General features: G+C 39.9%; 1 protein-coding gene across 2 annotated transcripts; it reads left to right on the top strand.

The window, feature by feature from the left end:
• Positions 1–503: 503 nt before the first annotated feature.
• On the top strand, positions 504–15,575 carry MFSD1 (major facilitator superfamily domain containing 1). Of its 2 annotated transcripts, XM_074153428.1 has the most exons (17): positions 583–700; positions 783–835; positions 967–1,079; positions 1,443–1,485; positions 2,028–2,095; positions 2,898–3,006; positions 4,170–4,272; positions 5,018–5,116; positions 5,899–6,010; positions 6,508–6,564; positions 7,003–7,159; positions 8,224–8,321; positions 8,648–8,760; positions 9,374–9,421; positions 10,172–10,232; positions 13,673–13,787; positions 14,033–15,575. In XM_074153428.1, exons 1-17 carry the CDS (start codon positions 682–684, stop codon positions 14,090–14,092), a joined length of 1,428 nt encoding a protein of 475 aa, XP_074009529.1. In that variant the 5' UTR covers positions 583–681; the 3' UTR covers positions 14,093–15,575. The 2 variants fall into 2 exon arrangements, with proteins under 2 accessions (XP_074009528.1, XP_074009529.1); XM_074153427.1 differs by lacking the exons at positions 13,673–13,787; positions 14,033–15,575 and adding an exon at positions 12,674–13,467 and having other exon boundaries at positions 504–700.
• Positions 15,576–16,825: the final 1,250 nt, after the last annotated feature.

The raw sequence follows: 16,825 nt of genomic DNA, 5'->3' as shown, positions 1-16,825 counted from the left end.
CCTCGTTTCACATTTTAAATCAACCAGAGGCAAGAGAGACACCCTTCCTCCATGGAGCTCGCTTGCCGTTTGACAATAGGCCTGCGTTTAAATTCCCTTTAAATAGGAGGCTGTAGGTGCTAACACCTCAAATAACGTCCTGCCAGCTGTGTGCCTACCTCACCATTTTGTCACTGCTGCAATGCTGGGCACAGTCTGTATCGCTAATGCCCTCACCTGACTAGGAGGCCAGTTTAGGGGTACCTTTCCAGGGGGTTTTAAGGAGTTTAGTGCCACCGTTACGTTCCTGTTTTAACTCAGAAGCCTCATTAATTGCAGTATCTGACGGTGGGGATTTCACACTTCTCACTTGAATGAATTTCTCCTCCCTCACAGACTTTGAGGAGGCCGCGGCCATCCGCCATGCCGGCCCGCGCGCCCCGCTGCCATGGCAACCTGCCGCGGCGCATTGTGGGCCGGGCCCGCGGCCGCCCACCTGACGCGCGGGGAGCCCACGTGACGGCCGCTCACGTGACAGCGGCAGCGATGGCGGAAGAGGAGCGGACGCTGCTGAGCCCCGCCGGTGGCGATGATGATGGCGGCAATGGGGTTGGCGGCGGCGGCTCTCTGGGCTCGCCCCGTACCCTCTCCGCTGTCTGCGATCCTCGGCGCCTGCCGCACCGCCTCCTTGTCCTCGCCCTCATGTGCTTCCTGGGCTTCGGTGAGTAGCGGCGGCGGCGGGCAGGGGTGCTGGGGCCTGGGGTGCCGGGGCCGAGCTTTGAGGCCTCCCCTTCTCCTTGCAGGCAGCTACTTCTGCTACGACAACCCGGCGGCACTCCAAACGCAGGTTCAACGGGTGAGTAGCTGCCTGGGGAAAGGGGTCACGGAGACCGGGGAGGGTCAGGCCAGGTCAGGCCTGTTCCTCCTTGGATGCTTGTTCTGTGTCCCTGTAACTATTTTTTTTTAATTCCCCCTTTCTTTGTATAGGATATGAAGGTGAACACAGCCCATTTCATGGCACTCTATGCCTGGTATTCCTGGCCCAATGTGGTTCTTTGTTTCTTTGGAGGTTTTCTGATAGACAGGGTGTTTGGAATACGGTAAGTGTGATGTTGGTGTCAGTTGTGTCCAATGGATGGTAGACTTAAAGTGCATGTGAGGTGTAGCCTTTATAATACAAAGTTTTTTCAAACTATAATATTTTTTAGTTTTTTTTTTCACATGTTGTAGGAATTTCCACTGGTATAAATGAGCTTCTTTTCCTTCATGGCTTAAATAAAGTGGTGCTGAAAAAAGCCAGCCTGTACTGCTTCTTTTAAGGAAACTGTCAAGCTATAGCATTTATTATGGAGACCTTTTATGGCATATCAGCCTCCCCTTGTTTCTTTGCTGTAGGTCTAATAAAGTGTTTTATACTAAAAAAGAGTCTAGCCATGAATTAAGTGATTTTATTTTTCTTACAGGTTGGGCACTATAATATTTAGTATCTTTGTTTGTGTTGGGCAGGTAAGTGCAAATGAGAGGGTGCAGGATGATATTGTATCTGGAGCTTTTCTACTAGGGGTGGGGGAAAAAGCCCAAATGGCTTTGTGTGTAGTAGCATATGTTTCAGCTGGGGGTGAAGAGAACTGACGTAGGAAACCCCTGAACTTTATTGGGGTAGTTGGGAGCGGGTGGGGTAATGGGGAACCTAGGACTTTGAAAGATGAGTGAAATAAGAATGTGAAGGAGCCAAATGTTTTATCTGTTTGATGTGAACTACTGTGTAGGTGTATTTGTGTAGAGAATGAGGAGAAAGGTGAAGCATGACTTGAGCCTGTTGAGGTGTTTTCTGAGTGCAGTTTTGGGATGGGCCAGGTTGGATATTGTGTAGCCAGCAGGATGATGAATAAGGCAGAGGCAGCAAAGGCAAAAATGTAGGAGTAGGAAATGGGTGTGAAGTATTTCTGCAGGTCTGGGAAGGGAAAAGCATTTTTGTTTCTCTGAGGGGCTTCTAGTTTGTTCCATAATTCAAATATAAAATTATAATTTTTCCTTAAATGTGGCAGGTAATTTTTGCTTTGGGAGCACTACTTAATACTTTCTGGCTGATGGACATGGGCAGATTCATATTTGGGTAAGTCTAGAAGAGTACGTGCTCTCTAAGGTAAGGACTGTCTGTGTCCTAGAAAGCCACTACCATGTTTACACTCAGAGACAAAATTGTTGGTTGTTGAGGTATGCAAGATCTTCAGTTGTATTTCCAGTCAAAGTTAGAAAAGAAAAAATAAGACTTTGCAGGTCTTACTGAATTCAGAAATTATGAAACTACTGAAATAAAGACATCCAGTAAGCTGATAAAACTGTTAGTCCTCCTTTTTTCTTAATTCTTAATTACCTGAGTAAAATGAATTCTTAGCAATAAAAAATGCAACAGGGTTCCTACGGTGGCAAAAAGGAGAGCAAATGTCAGAAGTACTTCCAAGTTGTGAATGTGCCACAGCATAAAAATGTTTAACAATCTGACCAAATGTATTGTGGTGTGGGCAGGTGATTCTTTTAAACTCAGATTCCAGGGAAGATGCTTGGTTTTGGTTTCATTTGGGTAAGGATCTATACCACCTGGTTCTTTAATGCAGAAGAGAAATGAGAAACTGCTGCCCATTGATTTCATTTCTGTAAATGACTAAAGGCAGTTATAGTTGTTCCTGAGCTACTTAAGATACCTTGTACTCTTAGTTATTCTTAAGGTCCTGCAACTCTCTTTTGTCTGTAAGGCTTCTATTGCCTCGCATATATGCATTAGATCTACCTGTATATAGATAAATCTCTCTGAAATACTGTCATCTTGGTATTGCCAGGAACTGATGGACCGCTTCCTTCTTGCTTTGCATATTTTAAGTAATGTGTTTTGTTTTGTGCCTTCCTTCTTTTTTTAGAATAGGTGGAGAGTCCTTAGCGGTGGCACAAAACACGTATGCTGTCAGTTGGTTTAAAGGCAAGGAGTTAAATCTTGTGTTTGGATTACAACTAAGCATGGCGAGAATTGTAAGTGTGAAACTGTATAGCTTTAATTCATAGACTTTAAGGTGTGCAGCTTGTCTTGGTAGTGGACGGGTGGAAAATAGTATTTCTAATGCTCCCTAGGGAGTTTTAGTTAAAAATGTTTATGAAATTTAAATTTAAAATGTTAAAAATTTGTGGTAAATAGGCAAAGGATACACAATGAAATGGGTTAATAAGGTTTCTTGGAACCTGTCAAGCCCCTAAAGAAGCCTGGTGGTGTTACCAGTATAGTTACTGGGTGGAATGGTCACAGTGCTGCATTTCATCAGACATTGATTCTTGGCATATCGTAAAATGCTGGCTTAACTGAGTGTGGCTTGTGGCTCAGGGACTAAGTGCAGGCTCTGGTAAATGAGTTGGGGTGGCTGCTTTGAGAACTCCCATCCTTATCTGCTGTTGTAAGGTGTTTTTGTCCCTGTTGCTGGTTCTAATAAGAACTGTGTGACTGCATCTCAGCTGTGCCGTTTTGGTTTGATACAATCACCATAACTGCTGCCAGAGGTGGGTTTGCACTAATGCACCAGGCTGTGAATGAAGAGTGGAGACCTGCTTCTCCTGTTGGGGGTCCTCTTTAGCAGCCTGTAACTACCACTGCAGTATTTACCTCTGTAAAAGAGAGTTAGCTGGTCACAGCTGGGTCTGGGTTGATGTTCAGACTGTTGCTAATTAGCAGTTGCCTCATCTCAACTGAACTGCAGTTAGGTGTCTGTTATTAGCCATGGGATTGCAGCCATGGGTCCCTACTCTAGGGGGAGGAGGGGAAAAGAAACCCAAACTGTTTCTTCCTGGTGCCTCAGATGAGAATCCTGTTGGTGTTAACATGTGGTATTAAATTCAACTCAGTTTGAGCTCATGCAGGGTATGATGTAGATTTATGGAACTTCTAATGTCTCCATTGAAACAGTGTTAGAGTTGTATAAAATTTCAGTTTGTGATGGTATATTATTGTTGCAATGGTTGATTTGTTACAAACACTGACCAAACCATCAGGGAATACTTTTATTGTTGTTGCTGGTGGTTTACGTTCCCTCTGTAGCATCTTACCTGGGTTTTTTTTTTTAAGCACTGTTCTGCCTAATGTTCCTTTGGAATCCATATAATTGTGAAATACATCATTCTTCACATGCTTCTTCTGTTCTGCCTAGGGGAGCACAGTGAACATGAATATCATGGGATGGATATACTCTAGAGTTCAGGATCTTCTGGGCTATACTGGTCCCAGTACTCTTGGGTTAACTCTCATGATAGGTCAGTAATATTTTGAATTGATGTCACCTGCTCTTTTCTGCTTCTGAATTTGAACAGCATGCATGTGTGTTAGTGATTTCTTACTAATTTAAAAGTAGGATAAATATATTTGAGACTAGGAAGAGCAATTCAAATACTGTTTGTATCAATGGCTAATATGCTTATGCAGAGTGTATGATTAGTGTATCTGATAAAATGCTGTGGGTGGGGTTTTTTTTTTGTGCGTTGCCAAATTCAAGTTTGTATCTCACGGAGATGAAACATTTCACGTGCTTTGAGTAAAGGACAGACTTGAAAATTTTTCCGAAAGTTATAATGTCAAAGCTTGTGTGTAGTTGTCTGTCTGATGTGTAAAACTGAAATTTCAACTACTTCTGGCTCTGTGTTCCTTTCCTTCAGAGCCATGAGTATTAAGGACTTTGTAACAAGGCCCAGGCTTTGTTTCTGTTGCCACAAGGTACAGATAAGGAGCTTGGCTGGGCTGAGTGGGAATGGTGGTGGTGGTCTAAATAAAATATAGCTACATGTTTGTATTCTAGTTCAAGGCAGGCATCTCTCCTGTGGCAGGCTTCAGTATTTACACCTTATTCTTTGAGTTGTACAATTATTGAGTCTTATACTTACGACAAGCTGGTGTTAAACTTACCTTTACGTATCTAATAGAAATTATGCTACACTAGCTGTGCTTAAAAGCCAAATTACTACTTGAGTCAACAACTAAACAAGTCGCATTGCCTTCTTGCAGGTGGAGTAACATGTCTCTTTTCACTGACCTGTGCATTAATCCTTGCTTATCTGGACAAGAGGGCACAGAAGCTCCTTTGTAAAGAGCAAGGGAAAACAGGTGAGTGCTGTGGCTGAACCTGTTGTGGGCTTCATTCTTTCTTTCCGGAACAGACCTTCCAGTTACTGTGTGCACCGCGTAGGTTTGCATTCTGTGTAATTCATTGGCTGCCCCTTAACAGCTTTTTCACAGTTATAGCTTTAATCATAACTTTTAGTCCATTTTTATATCAATAGAAGTTTGGAGTTTTAAACACCAGTTTACAGGCAGATGCAGTATAATCTGCTTTATAAATAAAGCAGGTGAAGAGTCTCCCAGTTCACATCAGTTTGATCTGTGCCATTACCTCTGGCACTCTTTTTGTTGGAATTGGTCTTATTTCGTTTAATAGCTGTGCAAAAACACAGAGCTCTTCCCCATCAATGTGTGATATTGAGTTTTTTGTGTGGGAAAACTTGGACCAATTAAAAATAAGCTAAATTTGAGATCCAAGAGCAAGCATATAACATGAGGCTTCAGACCTGAATTTTGCTAGCTGATTAAACATTTCCATGAAAAAGTGTTTAATTCTGCTGCATAATACTTTCAAAAGCTTTAGAGAACTTGTACATCCAGCTTAATGTGGGAGAGACAATTTGTTCTTGCCTTTGGCACTGTTGATTTAGGACTTGTATATTTTTTACAGAATCTTGCTCTGTAAACTTTAAACAAGAGAGTAGATAGTGGCAGGAATATATGCTTCAGTAGTGACTTGTGATCCCATTAATGTTTAATCGCTGAATAAACATTATTCAGATACGCTTATACCGACTGAAACAATGTTGTCTCTTGCCCCACTCCAGGTGAAGTGATTAAGCTAACCGATGTGAAGGACTTCTCTTTGTCCTTGTGGCTTATATTTGTAATCTGTGTCTGTTACTATGCAGCGGTTTTCCCTTTCATTGGACTTGGAAAGTAAGTGTCTCTCACTTATGCAGCTATTCCTCTTGAATTTGGTCAGGGTTTTAACTAGCCACTTACAAAGGGAGAGGTGAAGGCTAACACTTAAGAATCCCAGATGGTTACAGAACCACTGGTCTCCCAGCAAGTCTGTACTGTGGTTTGTCATTTCTTCTGTGGCATTGCTTGCTATATTTGTGATACAAATTAAAACAACTCTTACAGTTTCCTTATCTGCTGAGCTTTGTGGGAAATACCATAGGCTGAGTTGTCAGAACTCAAAAGCAGAATGCATGCTCCGTTTCCTGATTAAAACTTGATACAGATTTAAAGTGTGGCATGAGTTTTTTGGTGTGGGAAGCTGTGGACAGTTGTGTTTATGTCAAAGCTATATAGGTATATTTAAGTGTTACCTGTAAACTAGGTTGTTATGCCTTTACTCTGTCTAGCTTAATTTTTCTTTCATGTCATACAAGTATGTATTTTTCTAAATATGTGGGTTTTTTTCTTAGGGTTTTCTTTATTGAGAAATTCAAATTCTCATCTCAGGAAGCAAGTGCAATTAACAGGTATATTGTGGTTGATTTAACAAGCAACTGTGCTACGCCTGTATTGTAGGGGGTGTATGTAACTTTGCGCTCTGACCATGTGGGAGGAGCTTTGGGATCTACTGTTGCGGGTGGTGACTTAAATGTAAGTGGATAGATTTCACGTGGCCAAAATAATAATTGGGAGGTGTGGGTGTTTGTTTAAATTAAAACGTCTTAGATGTTTCCATTGAGAAATTGGAAAGAAAAAGCTCTGTCTGAAGGGTATTATTTTGGTATTTGGTGATTTCCTTCTGAGTGATAGAAAAGTTTAATAGCAGCACTAAATGAACTATATTTTCCTAGTTTGAAGATGAATTTGTGATGGAGCGAAAAAACCAAACAAAACCCCAAAACAATGAAACACTTGCTTTTATATGATTCCAAGAGTTCAGTTCTTTTATTTTTATTCTCTTGTAGTATTGTGTATATCATATCAGCACCCATGTCCCCAGTCTTTGGACTCCTGGTGGATAAAGTTGGAAAGAATATCATCTGGGTTTTATGTGCTGTAATAACTACACTTGCTTCTCATATTATGTTGGCTTTTACATTCTGGAACCCCTGGATAGCGATGGTAACTAATTCTCTGAGATCTACAGTGAAATATGATAAAATAAGAAATGGAGTTGATGCTGAATTATTCTGCATACATTGCTGCTGTCTTCTGACTGTTTAGATAGTCCTCAAAACCTATTTTGATGTCCCTGACTTTAAGAAGGATATACTATGTGAAACTGAGTTTAAAACTGAAGATGGTGAAAAAGCAGAGAATGCGTAATACAGGCAGAACTAATGTGAATTATCTGTGGCCTAAAGACAACACTTCAGGTTCTGGTGTTTTGTGGAAGGAGGCAGTAGTTATGCATCTCTGTTTTGAGGTGGAAAAGGCTGGCTGCTGCAGTCTGTAGCAGTAATTCTGTCGTTTAGTGCAAAAGGGTGTTCAACTTCTTAGGAAGGATAGGATTAGATAGGAGGGCTGTTTGGAGTGGCAATTGTCCCTTCAGAGATGGCCTCAATTTGTCACAGTATCTGCAATTTGGTGGTGTTCTGATGCAGAGATCTGCTTTCATGTTTCCTGGGCACTCCTTACACTAGCTATTGCTAGATTACTGTGTTGCTTTTCTCCTAAAACTTTTTCTTTTGGTGTAGTTCTGAAGCTTATTACTGTTACTTAAACTGTCTCTAATGTGCTGTATTGGATAGTGGTAAATGTCAATAAAAATCTTTGTTATTGATTTACCTTCCTAGGGTAGATTCCATGAAAAATTGCTTTTGAACTAAGGTTTACAGGGTTAAATACAGCGCTCACCAGCGTATCAGTGTTTAAAAACAGGATCCTTGCTTTTCAGTTATTTGCCTAGTGAGTTGCAGCATTGATCGTTTCCTCTGGATATTCAAGTTAGGCTCTTTACTTAATGCTAATTAGATAGGGTTTAGTTTGTGGGTCATTCCTGGAAAAAGCTCTCTCTCCTTCTAAATGTGCATACTTATTTAGAATGCTATTGCAAAAAAGCGTTACTTTAGCTGGTTCTTTTTCTTCTTTTGGGAGAAGGGGGAAATCAGTATGTTCAGTTATTAGAACTTTACAGCAAAAATGTATCTCGTCTAACATATGTTTACTTCCTCTTATTTCACCAGTGTTTGCTAGGAGTGGCCTACTCATTGCTTGCCTGTGCCCTGTGGCCCATGGTGGCCTTCGTTGTTCCAGAACACCAGCTGGGAACTGCTTATGGCTTGTAAGTGCTTAAATCTGTCTGTTCGTGCTGCTCTACAGAGACTGTGTCCTGATACTATTGAACCACTGAATAGCAAGCGGTTAATGGTTACTAATTCCTCCAAGTTCAGTCTAGCAGGAAGTCTCATGTAGTTTCAGAATGTGTGTGTGTGGGAACATGTGGTTTTTGTGGATGCACAGAAGCTTCTGCAAAATGTGGAGTCCTGACTCTGTCATATGTCATAACAAATGGGGAGAAGTTAATCTCATTGTTTGTTCAGTGCCACTAATGATGTTTTCTTCAAAGACAAACTTCTACACAGTGGTAATCCTTTGTTTATGTATTAGTATGCAGTCTATCCAGAATCTTGGTCTGGCAATTATTGCTATAGCAGCTGGAATGATTCTCGACAAAAGAGGATACTTGTTTCTTGAAGTCTTCTTCAGTGCTTGTGTTTGCTGTAAGTACTAAAAACATTGAAAATGGATTCTGTACATTCAGGAAGCTTTATTTGGCTTTTTTCTTAGTATTTCCTCTTTAGAACAAGAGGGCATGGCTTCAAGCTGCAAGATGTGGTGTTGGGGGAAATGGTGTAGAGTGCGGTTGATGTTTGGACTCGATGATCCCAAGGGTCTTTTCCAACCTGAATAATTCTATGATTCCTGGAAAACAGTAATAACTCCTTTCGAGTTCGATAAAGGTTTCAACTGGGGCAGTGTTGAAAGTAACTCAAACCTAGTGAAGTGTTTTGTGGTTTTCTTGAAGTGATTTAGTGTAAGTAGTTCCAGTGTTTAAAAAAAAAAAAGACTGAGTAAAAGGGTAGGTGAATGATGCTCTTAAAGGTGATGTTTACAAGGGGTGTTATTGATGTAACTAAAGCTAAAATAATCTTTTTTGAGTTACCATGCTACTTATAAGCATAGTGGAATTTTCAAAAGCAATTAAGAGATATTGATGGCAAAAATCTCCCCTCATTACAACTGCCATGATAAATCTTGGTTGTATCTTAAAGCTGCTGTTCTGTCACTGTGGTAAATTTGTCAGCTAAAACTGTTCCTTTTTTTTTTTTTTAGTGTCACTGATAGCTGTGGTCATGCTGTATTTTGTGAATCACCTCACAGGTATGTGTTTTCAGCTTCTCTTGATATTTGTCTTTATCATAATTCTTGAAGTTATCAAGCTGAACTGTTTACAGGTGGTGGCAGGTGCTGTATCTCCTGGCAGGTCCTGTGGCAGGTGCTGTATCTCATGGCTTTGGCACCAGGAACATCTCTTGATGAGGCCTTGTCCTTGTAACATCATCTTTGTAGGTGCTGTAGTGTGTAATTCCCTGAACCTTGCTGTGGTGTTAAATCTCATCAAGAGGGCAGTGGTACTTATCCCTTCAGCTGACTTGAACAAAAGTGTGGCGCATTCTGCAGCTTTTTCTAAAGTGCATATCAAGACTCCATATGTATCTGCAAATATAAAAACTTAATTCTGCAGACTTTCCTTCAAATAGCAGTGTTCTTTCTCAACTGTTTTTTTGAAGCAGGAACTACTGAAAGGTCTGGAAGGGATATTAATTTGTTTCTTTCAAAGTTGTTTCCACTTTCTTTAGTATTATGGTGAGTTGTAGGGAAACTTTGTTGTTACTCAACAGAAAACTGGATCAGGCTTGAGAGCTTAGTTTGGGTCCTGATTTTGCTTGCTCGGATGATTATGAGCATGTTGATCTTTCTCTTTACCTCAGTTTCTGCTTTTGTAAAATGACTCCACTGATTTCTTTTGTCAAGTGCACTGAGAACTTCTGTAGTGAGGTACGATATCAAAGATATAATGCAAAAAAGACCAATTTTAAAAGTTTCAAAGTATATATTACTTCTGTGCAGGTGGTGATCTCAACTGGTCTGCAAAGAAAAGGGAAAAACTGCAAAAAGTAGCTGCAAATGAGTAAGTATAAAGAACAGTGTCCTTATGAAATGTTTAAGCTGAAGTAATTAAGTAGATTACTGTCTGAAATCAGACTCTTTGTAGCTCTGCCATTTGTATTGAATGTTATCTTCTTTCTTACCAGTTAGTAGAAGGATTTCATATTCCTGCCTCCTGTGAGTTAATAATTAGAGGAAGTAGCAATTAACCAGGTGTCTTTTTCTGGCACTCTACCCTGCTATTTTTCTTTATTTCTGTAGCCTTCCAACTGAGTGGAACTGAAGTGCATTTAAAAAATGTTTTATCACTTTTTAAAAAATGTGCTTCATTTATATGGTGTGTACCTGATCCAGTCAGCAGCAAACATTACCTGGGCTTAATGTCAGGTAATGCATGGACTAATTATTTTAAGTGTCATTAAAAGCTACATCTTCCTTCAGAAGAAACTACACTCCAGTTACTTCCCCTTCAGTGTCAGCTTGCTCCTCTTGCAGTGTTATTTAGAAGTTTTAATTGAAGTTGGCTCTGAAAACTGTGGCTTGAGTCTAAATTGCAGTGCTAATGTGAAACTCAGTTTGTGGTCAGATCTGTGTCATAAATGTTACTGATTAAAGTGAAAAGTTTCCATTTTTAGAAAGCAAATAGGGCAGGGATATTTCAGTAAGGTGGAATCCACTTCCTTTAAAAGGAAATGGAGCACTTGAGGTGGGCTTAGTGCAGAAACTGTCAAAATAAGTAAATTTTCACAGTTCAAATTAAGGAAATTTCATTCTGTGGGAGTCTTATGTCCTGTGTTCCTCCCTGCAGAAAATAAGGACAGGGATGCTCTTCAGAGCAGTAACTTAAAAAATACTCTTCCCTGGTATTGACAAAACACTGGTGGCAAGTTAAGGGTCCATTGCTGTGCATAGGCCTAACAGCTGGAATCAGGTACTCTTGCTTTTTAAGAGTGTTATTTGAGCAAACACGAAGGTATTGGTCACCTGCTCTTGGGATATCTTTAGTTCTAGGGCACTGGATTTATCCCCTCTGCAGAGCAGAAAGTTTACTTGCTTTTTGTCTGCTATCCAAGAATGTTAAATGAGGGCTAAAGCTCTCCATGAGTATGGAATGCTGTACAGGGGAGTCAAACACTGGATTAGTTTTACAACTTTCAAAATAATTGCCTTGTATTGGGCAAAGAGGGAAGAAAAAGCATTGTATCCATCAAGAGATGTCACCTTAAAGACAAAACAAAAGACCCTGCCACTCCAGCTTCTCCATTATCTGCTTAAATGTGTAGAAAAATTGCTTTTTTTAAGTAGACATAATGTAAAGTCTGTCTGTCAGACTGAATTTGGGCAGCCTGGTTTGTCCTGAGGACCTTGATGCTTCTAGTAGTGTCTCAGCACCCAAAAATTGTATTACCTTTTCCTAGTTCTAATTATCGCTGAGAGGATTAAAAATATGTGCCTTGGAGGATGTAATATCAATGGGGGATGAAGTCTTGGTTTAATTTATTGGCTTTTTTAAAAATAAATTTAAAGCAAATGTTTAATTTGCTTAAGGATAGAACAAGTCTAAGAACTATGAGGTTCTGTTCTGATGTAAACTTGTTTTGGTGAGTTTGTGGTTGGGAACTGTTGGAGAGGGCAGAGTATGTGTGTTTCATTACTCTAGTCATAGTTTCACGTTTGTCATGTGTAAGAGTAAGTCAACGTGCAGCAAGTCACAGCTTTCAAGATAAGCAGCTTGAAGTCTACAGATGTTGTAGGTGAACAACAGAATTTTTCTTTTGAAATGCTTTCTGTTCTGAAGAGACTTGCTGAACTGAATTAGGTCAGATCTTCAAGTTCGTTTGCCTGTAATGTTATTGGAATTCTTTACTTTTTCATAGGTAACTACATTTCACCTGCAGGTATTATAAATGTCACAGTTTATATATAAAATTTATTCCAGATAAATACTTTGCTAACAAGATGTCTCTTATAAATGGGCTTTATGGACTTCTCTAAAACTGGACTGTGTAACTGTCCATATGATGATAATTAACTTAATCTTGAATAAAAACCCCAAATGCCTGTTAACAAGGTCTAGCCAGGTGACCTGTGGGGTTTAATGTGGTTTGGTTGCTTGTCCTAGTTTGTGGGCTTTTTACGCATCAGTCTTGAGGAAAGCTCAAGGAAACTAAAACCTCACCAAACATGATGAACGTGCTGCCTTAGTTGTGATGAGTATGACCCTTGAGCCAAAAGGTCACAGCCAGATTTTAATACAAATGCAACAAAAAATCCCCCACTTTATACCCAGGAGTAAAGGAATTTGATGTCCAAATAGAGCTGCTTTTCAATCTGCCTGGCCCGTGTGGGATGTGTGTAACTCCAGTGTTTACTGTGAAAGATGGCTTTGTACTAGCGTATGCTGTGGGATAGTGTGCCTTAGAATGATATTTTCAGTAATTTTTATTACAATGTTTTTTGCAGAAAAGAAATTTGAATAGCAAATATCATCCAGAAGTGGGGAGCATTTGATCAGCATCATGTCAACTTGAAGAATTATAGTGTTTAGTTTGGTGGTCAGCACCGGACAGTAGTTCTTTGGAAAAGAAACTAACATGCTGGCCATTTTATAGTAAATGGCTAAATTTTATGCTTTGTAACCACTTTTAACTAATGCCAAATCATCTCTTAATTTGAACGGAACGGGTTTACAGCGTTTTAAGCTGTGTTTAAGCTCTGCCATTGGAGAGGGTACTCTGCAACCCCGGACAAATGTGTTTATCTTGAGATAAAGACCAGTATAAAGTGTCTTCTATGTGCAGCACTACCATTTTGGTGGGGGTGGAGACTTCTTAACGTAATGGCATTTTATGTTCTGTAATAAGGCTCATTGCTTTAGAGAGCTTAGAAACGGGTCACTGTTACTACCTTTGTCACTGTCTTAATGCAAACCACTGTCTTAAGCTAAGTGTATTTAGAGCTCTCTTGGGTCCTGGTTAAGACTTACGTGGGAGATGAGCGACAACACTCTGGTCAAATATTGACACTTTTGTAGGAGACTGCTATTAGTTCTGAAGACTGCTGAGCAGTCTTTTATTTGCATTTTTGACAATTGATTCTTTTTGTATTGTAATCTTTATTTTAAGGACTGAAAGCTTGTTGAATAAAAAAATAGTAAAAATTGTTACAAAAGCTTACTGAGCGTGTTGTAATCTGTGAAAACCGAAAGGTTTATCTTTCTACTGAAGTCTTGTGATCTAAATAAAAGGAAACTGCAGAAAACAGCCTCTCTCTTTCTTTACACTGAATTAGAGTAATCCATACGCATCTCTTAGTCTCTTTTAATCTGATATCCAGTATTCATCTATAAGCATTACAAGCTGCTTCTAGTTATTAAAAATAGAACTTGTGTGCATGGCAATATAAAGTTGCTTGGGTTTGCACTCCTCGGTGCGAATATCTTAAACCAATTTTCTTTTCCAGAGTGGAAGAACAAGAGAGACTCAGACGTCAAAATGAAGATGACTTGGCTAAATTACAGCCAAAAGCTGATGACTTTAGTTTAAGGAATAAATACCTCTCCAAACTAGGCGCTCAGGTATAATAGTGAAGAACAGAACAATGAGATGTTTATTTTAAAAACTTGGTTTATTGTTTCAAATAGCCAGCAAATCAACCTCTGATTAAAATGTTAAATGTATGCTTGTTCTCAGAAATGAAGTCTCACCAGTGGTAATTAAAAACTTAATGAAGAAAATGAACCAATGGCTGGCAGATCAGATAAGTTGAGGAGCAGGCTGCTTATGATGCGTGATTTTTTTTAAAATTCTTTTTTTTTTGCAGCTACCAGATAATTACTCTTCCTATTTATCGACAATGGTACACAGAAGCGTGTTGAAATAGCAGCTTGCCCCACTTGCAAAAGCAGAAATGCATTGAAGTTTCTGGTACACAAAACTGTTTCCAGTACTGACAACTGCCACGGCAAGAGCAGAGTGATGCACCATACTTTTCTGCAAGCATAGATCCTATTTTTGAAATACTGGGCTTAAGCTCCCCCTCCGCACCGTGGGTAAATAACACAGATGCCAATGAAGGATCATCTGGCTGTTTATTTGAACCTGTGAGCTACTACACCCTCCTGTCTAAAATAGCCAGCGAGTAGTTCGAGTGAATAGCGAAGACTGGAGCTCCTCAACGATGTCTGAAATGTGAAAGCTTTGTTTCAGTAATCAAACTGCTGTGAAATAAGCCTTGATGTGGGTATGGGTTGTTTGCCCTCTCAGGTTGGACAACTTGGCTACCAGGTTGGAAATGGTCTGTTCCATTTTTCTTATAGAAAAATGTAAGGAAAGACTACCTTTTTATTTTGGTCCTAGCAAATATTTCAGAGGAAACTAAACTGTACGATTTCAGTGTTACAGTTCAAAAAGTGCTAGCCCTGGAATTTAATACCGGGTCACAGGCTTAGCAATAAACCTCATGTAAGTCCCAATTAATGTGAAAATTGATGTATTTTTAAGAAGTTGTGATGAAAAATGATGAAAAGAGTTAAATGCAAGAACTGAAGTTCGTTATTCAGTGGAAAAATGTTCGATTTCATAATGAAACTCAAGGCTTTTCCATAATTTCAGTGGAAGTGGAATTTTCAGTGGAAGGCTTGTTGCTGAATATCTTAGTAGCAACTCCTGCGGAGTACTTTCCTTTGTTTTTTATTAATGTTAAAGGCTCACTTATGTAATTGAACAAATTATTCCTCAAATAAGCTAATCTTACTTTAAAAGTCGAGATCGTCTGGCTTTTTGGAGCACTAGCTACACAGAATGAAGAGCTGCTACACAAGTAGGGGTTAAGGCATACAGGGGTGTGTGAGCTTTCCTTGGCTGACTTCAGGGACTCCTTGTGTGCCACAAAATGCTTAAGAGCCTTTGATGAGTTGCTTGACTGCAGAGAAAGTAGTTTGTTATAATAAAAATGTTACGTTATACCTGTAATACTTTTTTTTCCTACAGTAATTTAAGCAGACCTTCTGGAACTCATGGTCTTAAGGTCTTTTTCTTTAAAGATGCTTTTCAGTGGAGATTTCCTTCATCTTCCTGAACGACTGTCATCTTCATGAAAGACTAAGCCAGGACTATTTTGGTTAATAGTATGGTATTCTGAAGAACAAACTAGGAAAATAAAGTAGCAGGTTGTGAACTGTGCTGAGCTTGCTGCCAAAGGGGAGTGGTGCCCTGATCTGATAATTTTTATTGTTGCTTTCTGTGCTCCCTTTGAGAATCAAACACTATCAGCTCTGAGATTAGTTGATGCAAGGTGGTTTATTTTTCCTTGTAGACTCATGAATTCTGGGTCTTTTTTAATAAAAGCTTTAAATGGATACTGGCACCTGTATTTTTATTACCTGACTTTTTGGTGATGTGTTGTTGCCCTTGGTGGTTGTTGAGACTTAACACATGCGTAGTTTTTTTAAACAAGCATGAATTCTGCTTTCCCTTGAGAAATACGTAGAGTTTCTGGGGAAGTGTATCTTTGAGGATCTCAAGGCAGAGTTTCCCCCACTGATTGGATGATGCATTTTTCTTTCTTGGGGAGGGAGGGAGGGAATTAGATTCTTGTTCTGTTGCTCTTCATCTTCTTCAGCTGCCTGCTTCTCCTAATTCTGACATGTTATGGTCGTAGATAATTCTTCTGCTGTTCCCCGTGGATCAGCATTTCGCGTGTGACATGACAGACAGTAACTGTGAACTTAAGGTCTTGTTGAAACTTTATTTTCAGTTCCTAAATTCTCTCCGTCCTTGAGCATCTTGCTAAAGTACTGTGGTGGACTTCTGTAAATGATGTAACTTCCCACGTCAGCTCAATTCCAAATGCCCTAGCCTTTCCTTTCTGAGGGGTTTCAGCCCATTGATTTCCTTTACCTTTTTCATTTGTGGATGTGCAGCATAGGAGCCATCTGGCTTTTGTTCCCTTATCCCCCAATAAATTTTTGGTAGGCTAGAGCTGCCTTCTTGCTATTGCCAGCCTTTTTAGTCTTGCTGCTGTTTGTGCTTCAGACTTTCAACGCATACTTCATAGGTTCAGGTCAGTCATCAAGAGGAAGATGGATTTTTGAATTCTCAAATGCAGTTTCTTTTTGATAATGAAAATCGGGTTGTGATCATTGTGGGAGGGATGTGGCCAGCATCTACAGCAGCGAGCGGGCTGCCTGCCGTGGCTGGGGAGGGACTGTTTGAGCACAGGCTGCTGGACTGTTACTTGGCAATATTTGTGCAAATCTGGTTTGCAATGAATTTGGAATGGCTTGAGGTGTAAGCTGCTTATCCTTATGACGGCCTCTTCCCCCTGCAAAGCTTCACTTAACAGCTTCTAACCCCATAACCCTAAGAAGCTGTTCATACAGTATGGCTTTCCTGGCTGGTTTTTTTTTCCTTCGTAAATTCAGAGTTTATGGATTGGGCTCTGCTTGTGGACTGCAGTGGTCTGACTAAATTCTTCTAGTGGATATGCACACTTGTCTGGAGATGTTTACAGAAGAGTTAGTAACTATGGTAGTAAACAGTAGTTCAACACAGTATTTTATCAAATTTATCTGGGGAAATTTCTGAGGGACCTGTAACTTATGAAGAATATAAA

This window comes from Numenius arquata, chromosome 9 (genome assembly GCF_964106895.1).
Source record: "Numenius arquata chromosome 9, bNumArq3.hap1.1, whole genome shotgun sequence".
Taxonomy (NCBI): Eukaryota; Metazoa; Chordata; class Aves; order Charadriiformes; family Scolopacidae; genus Numenius; species Numenius arquata.
This window is presented reverse-complemented; position numbering and strand designations above follow the sequence as displayed.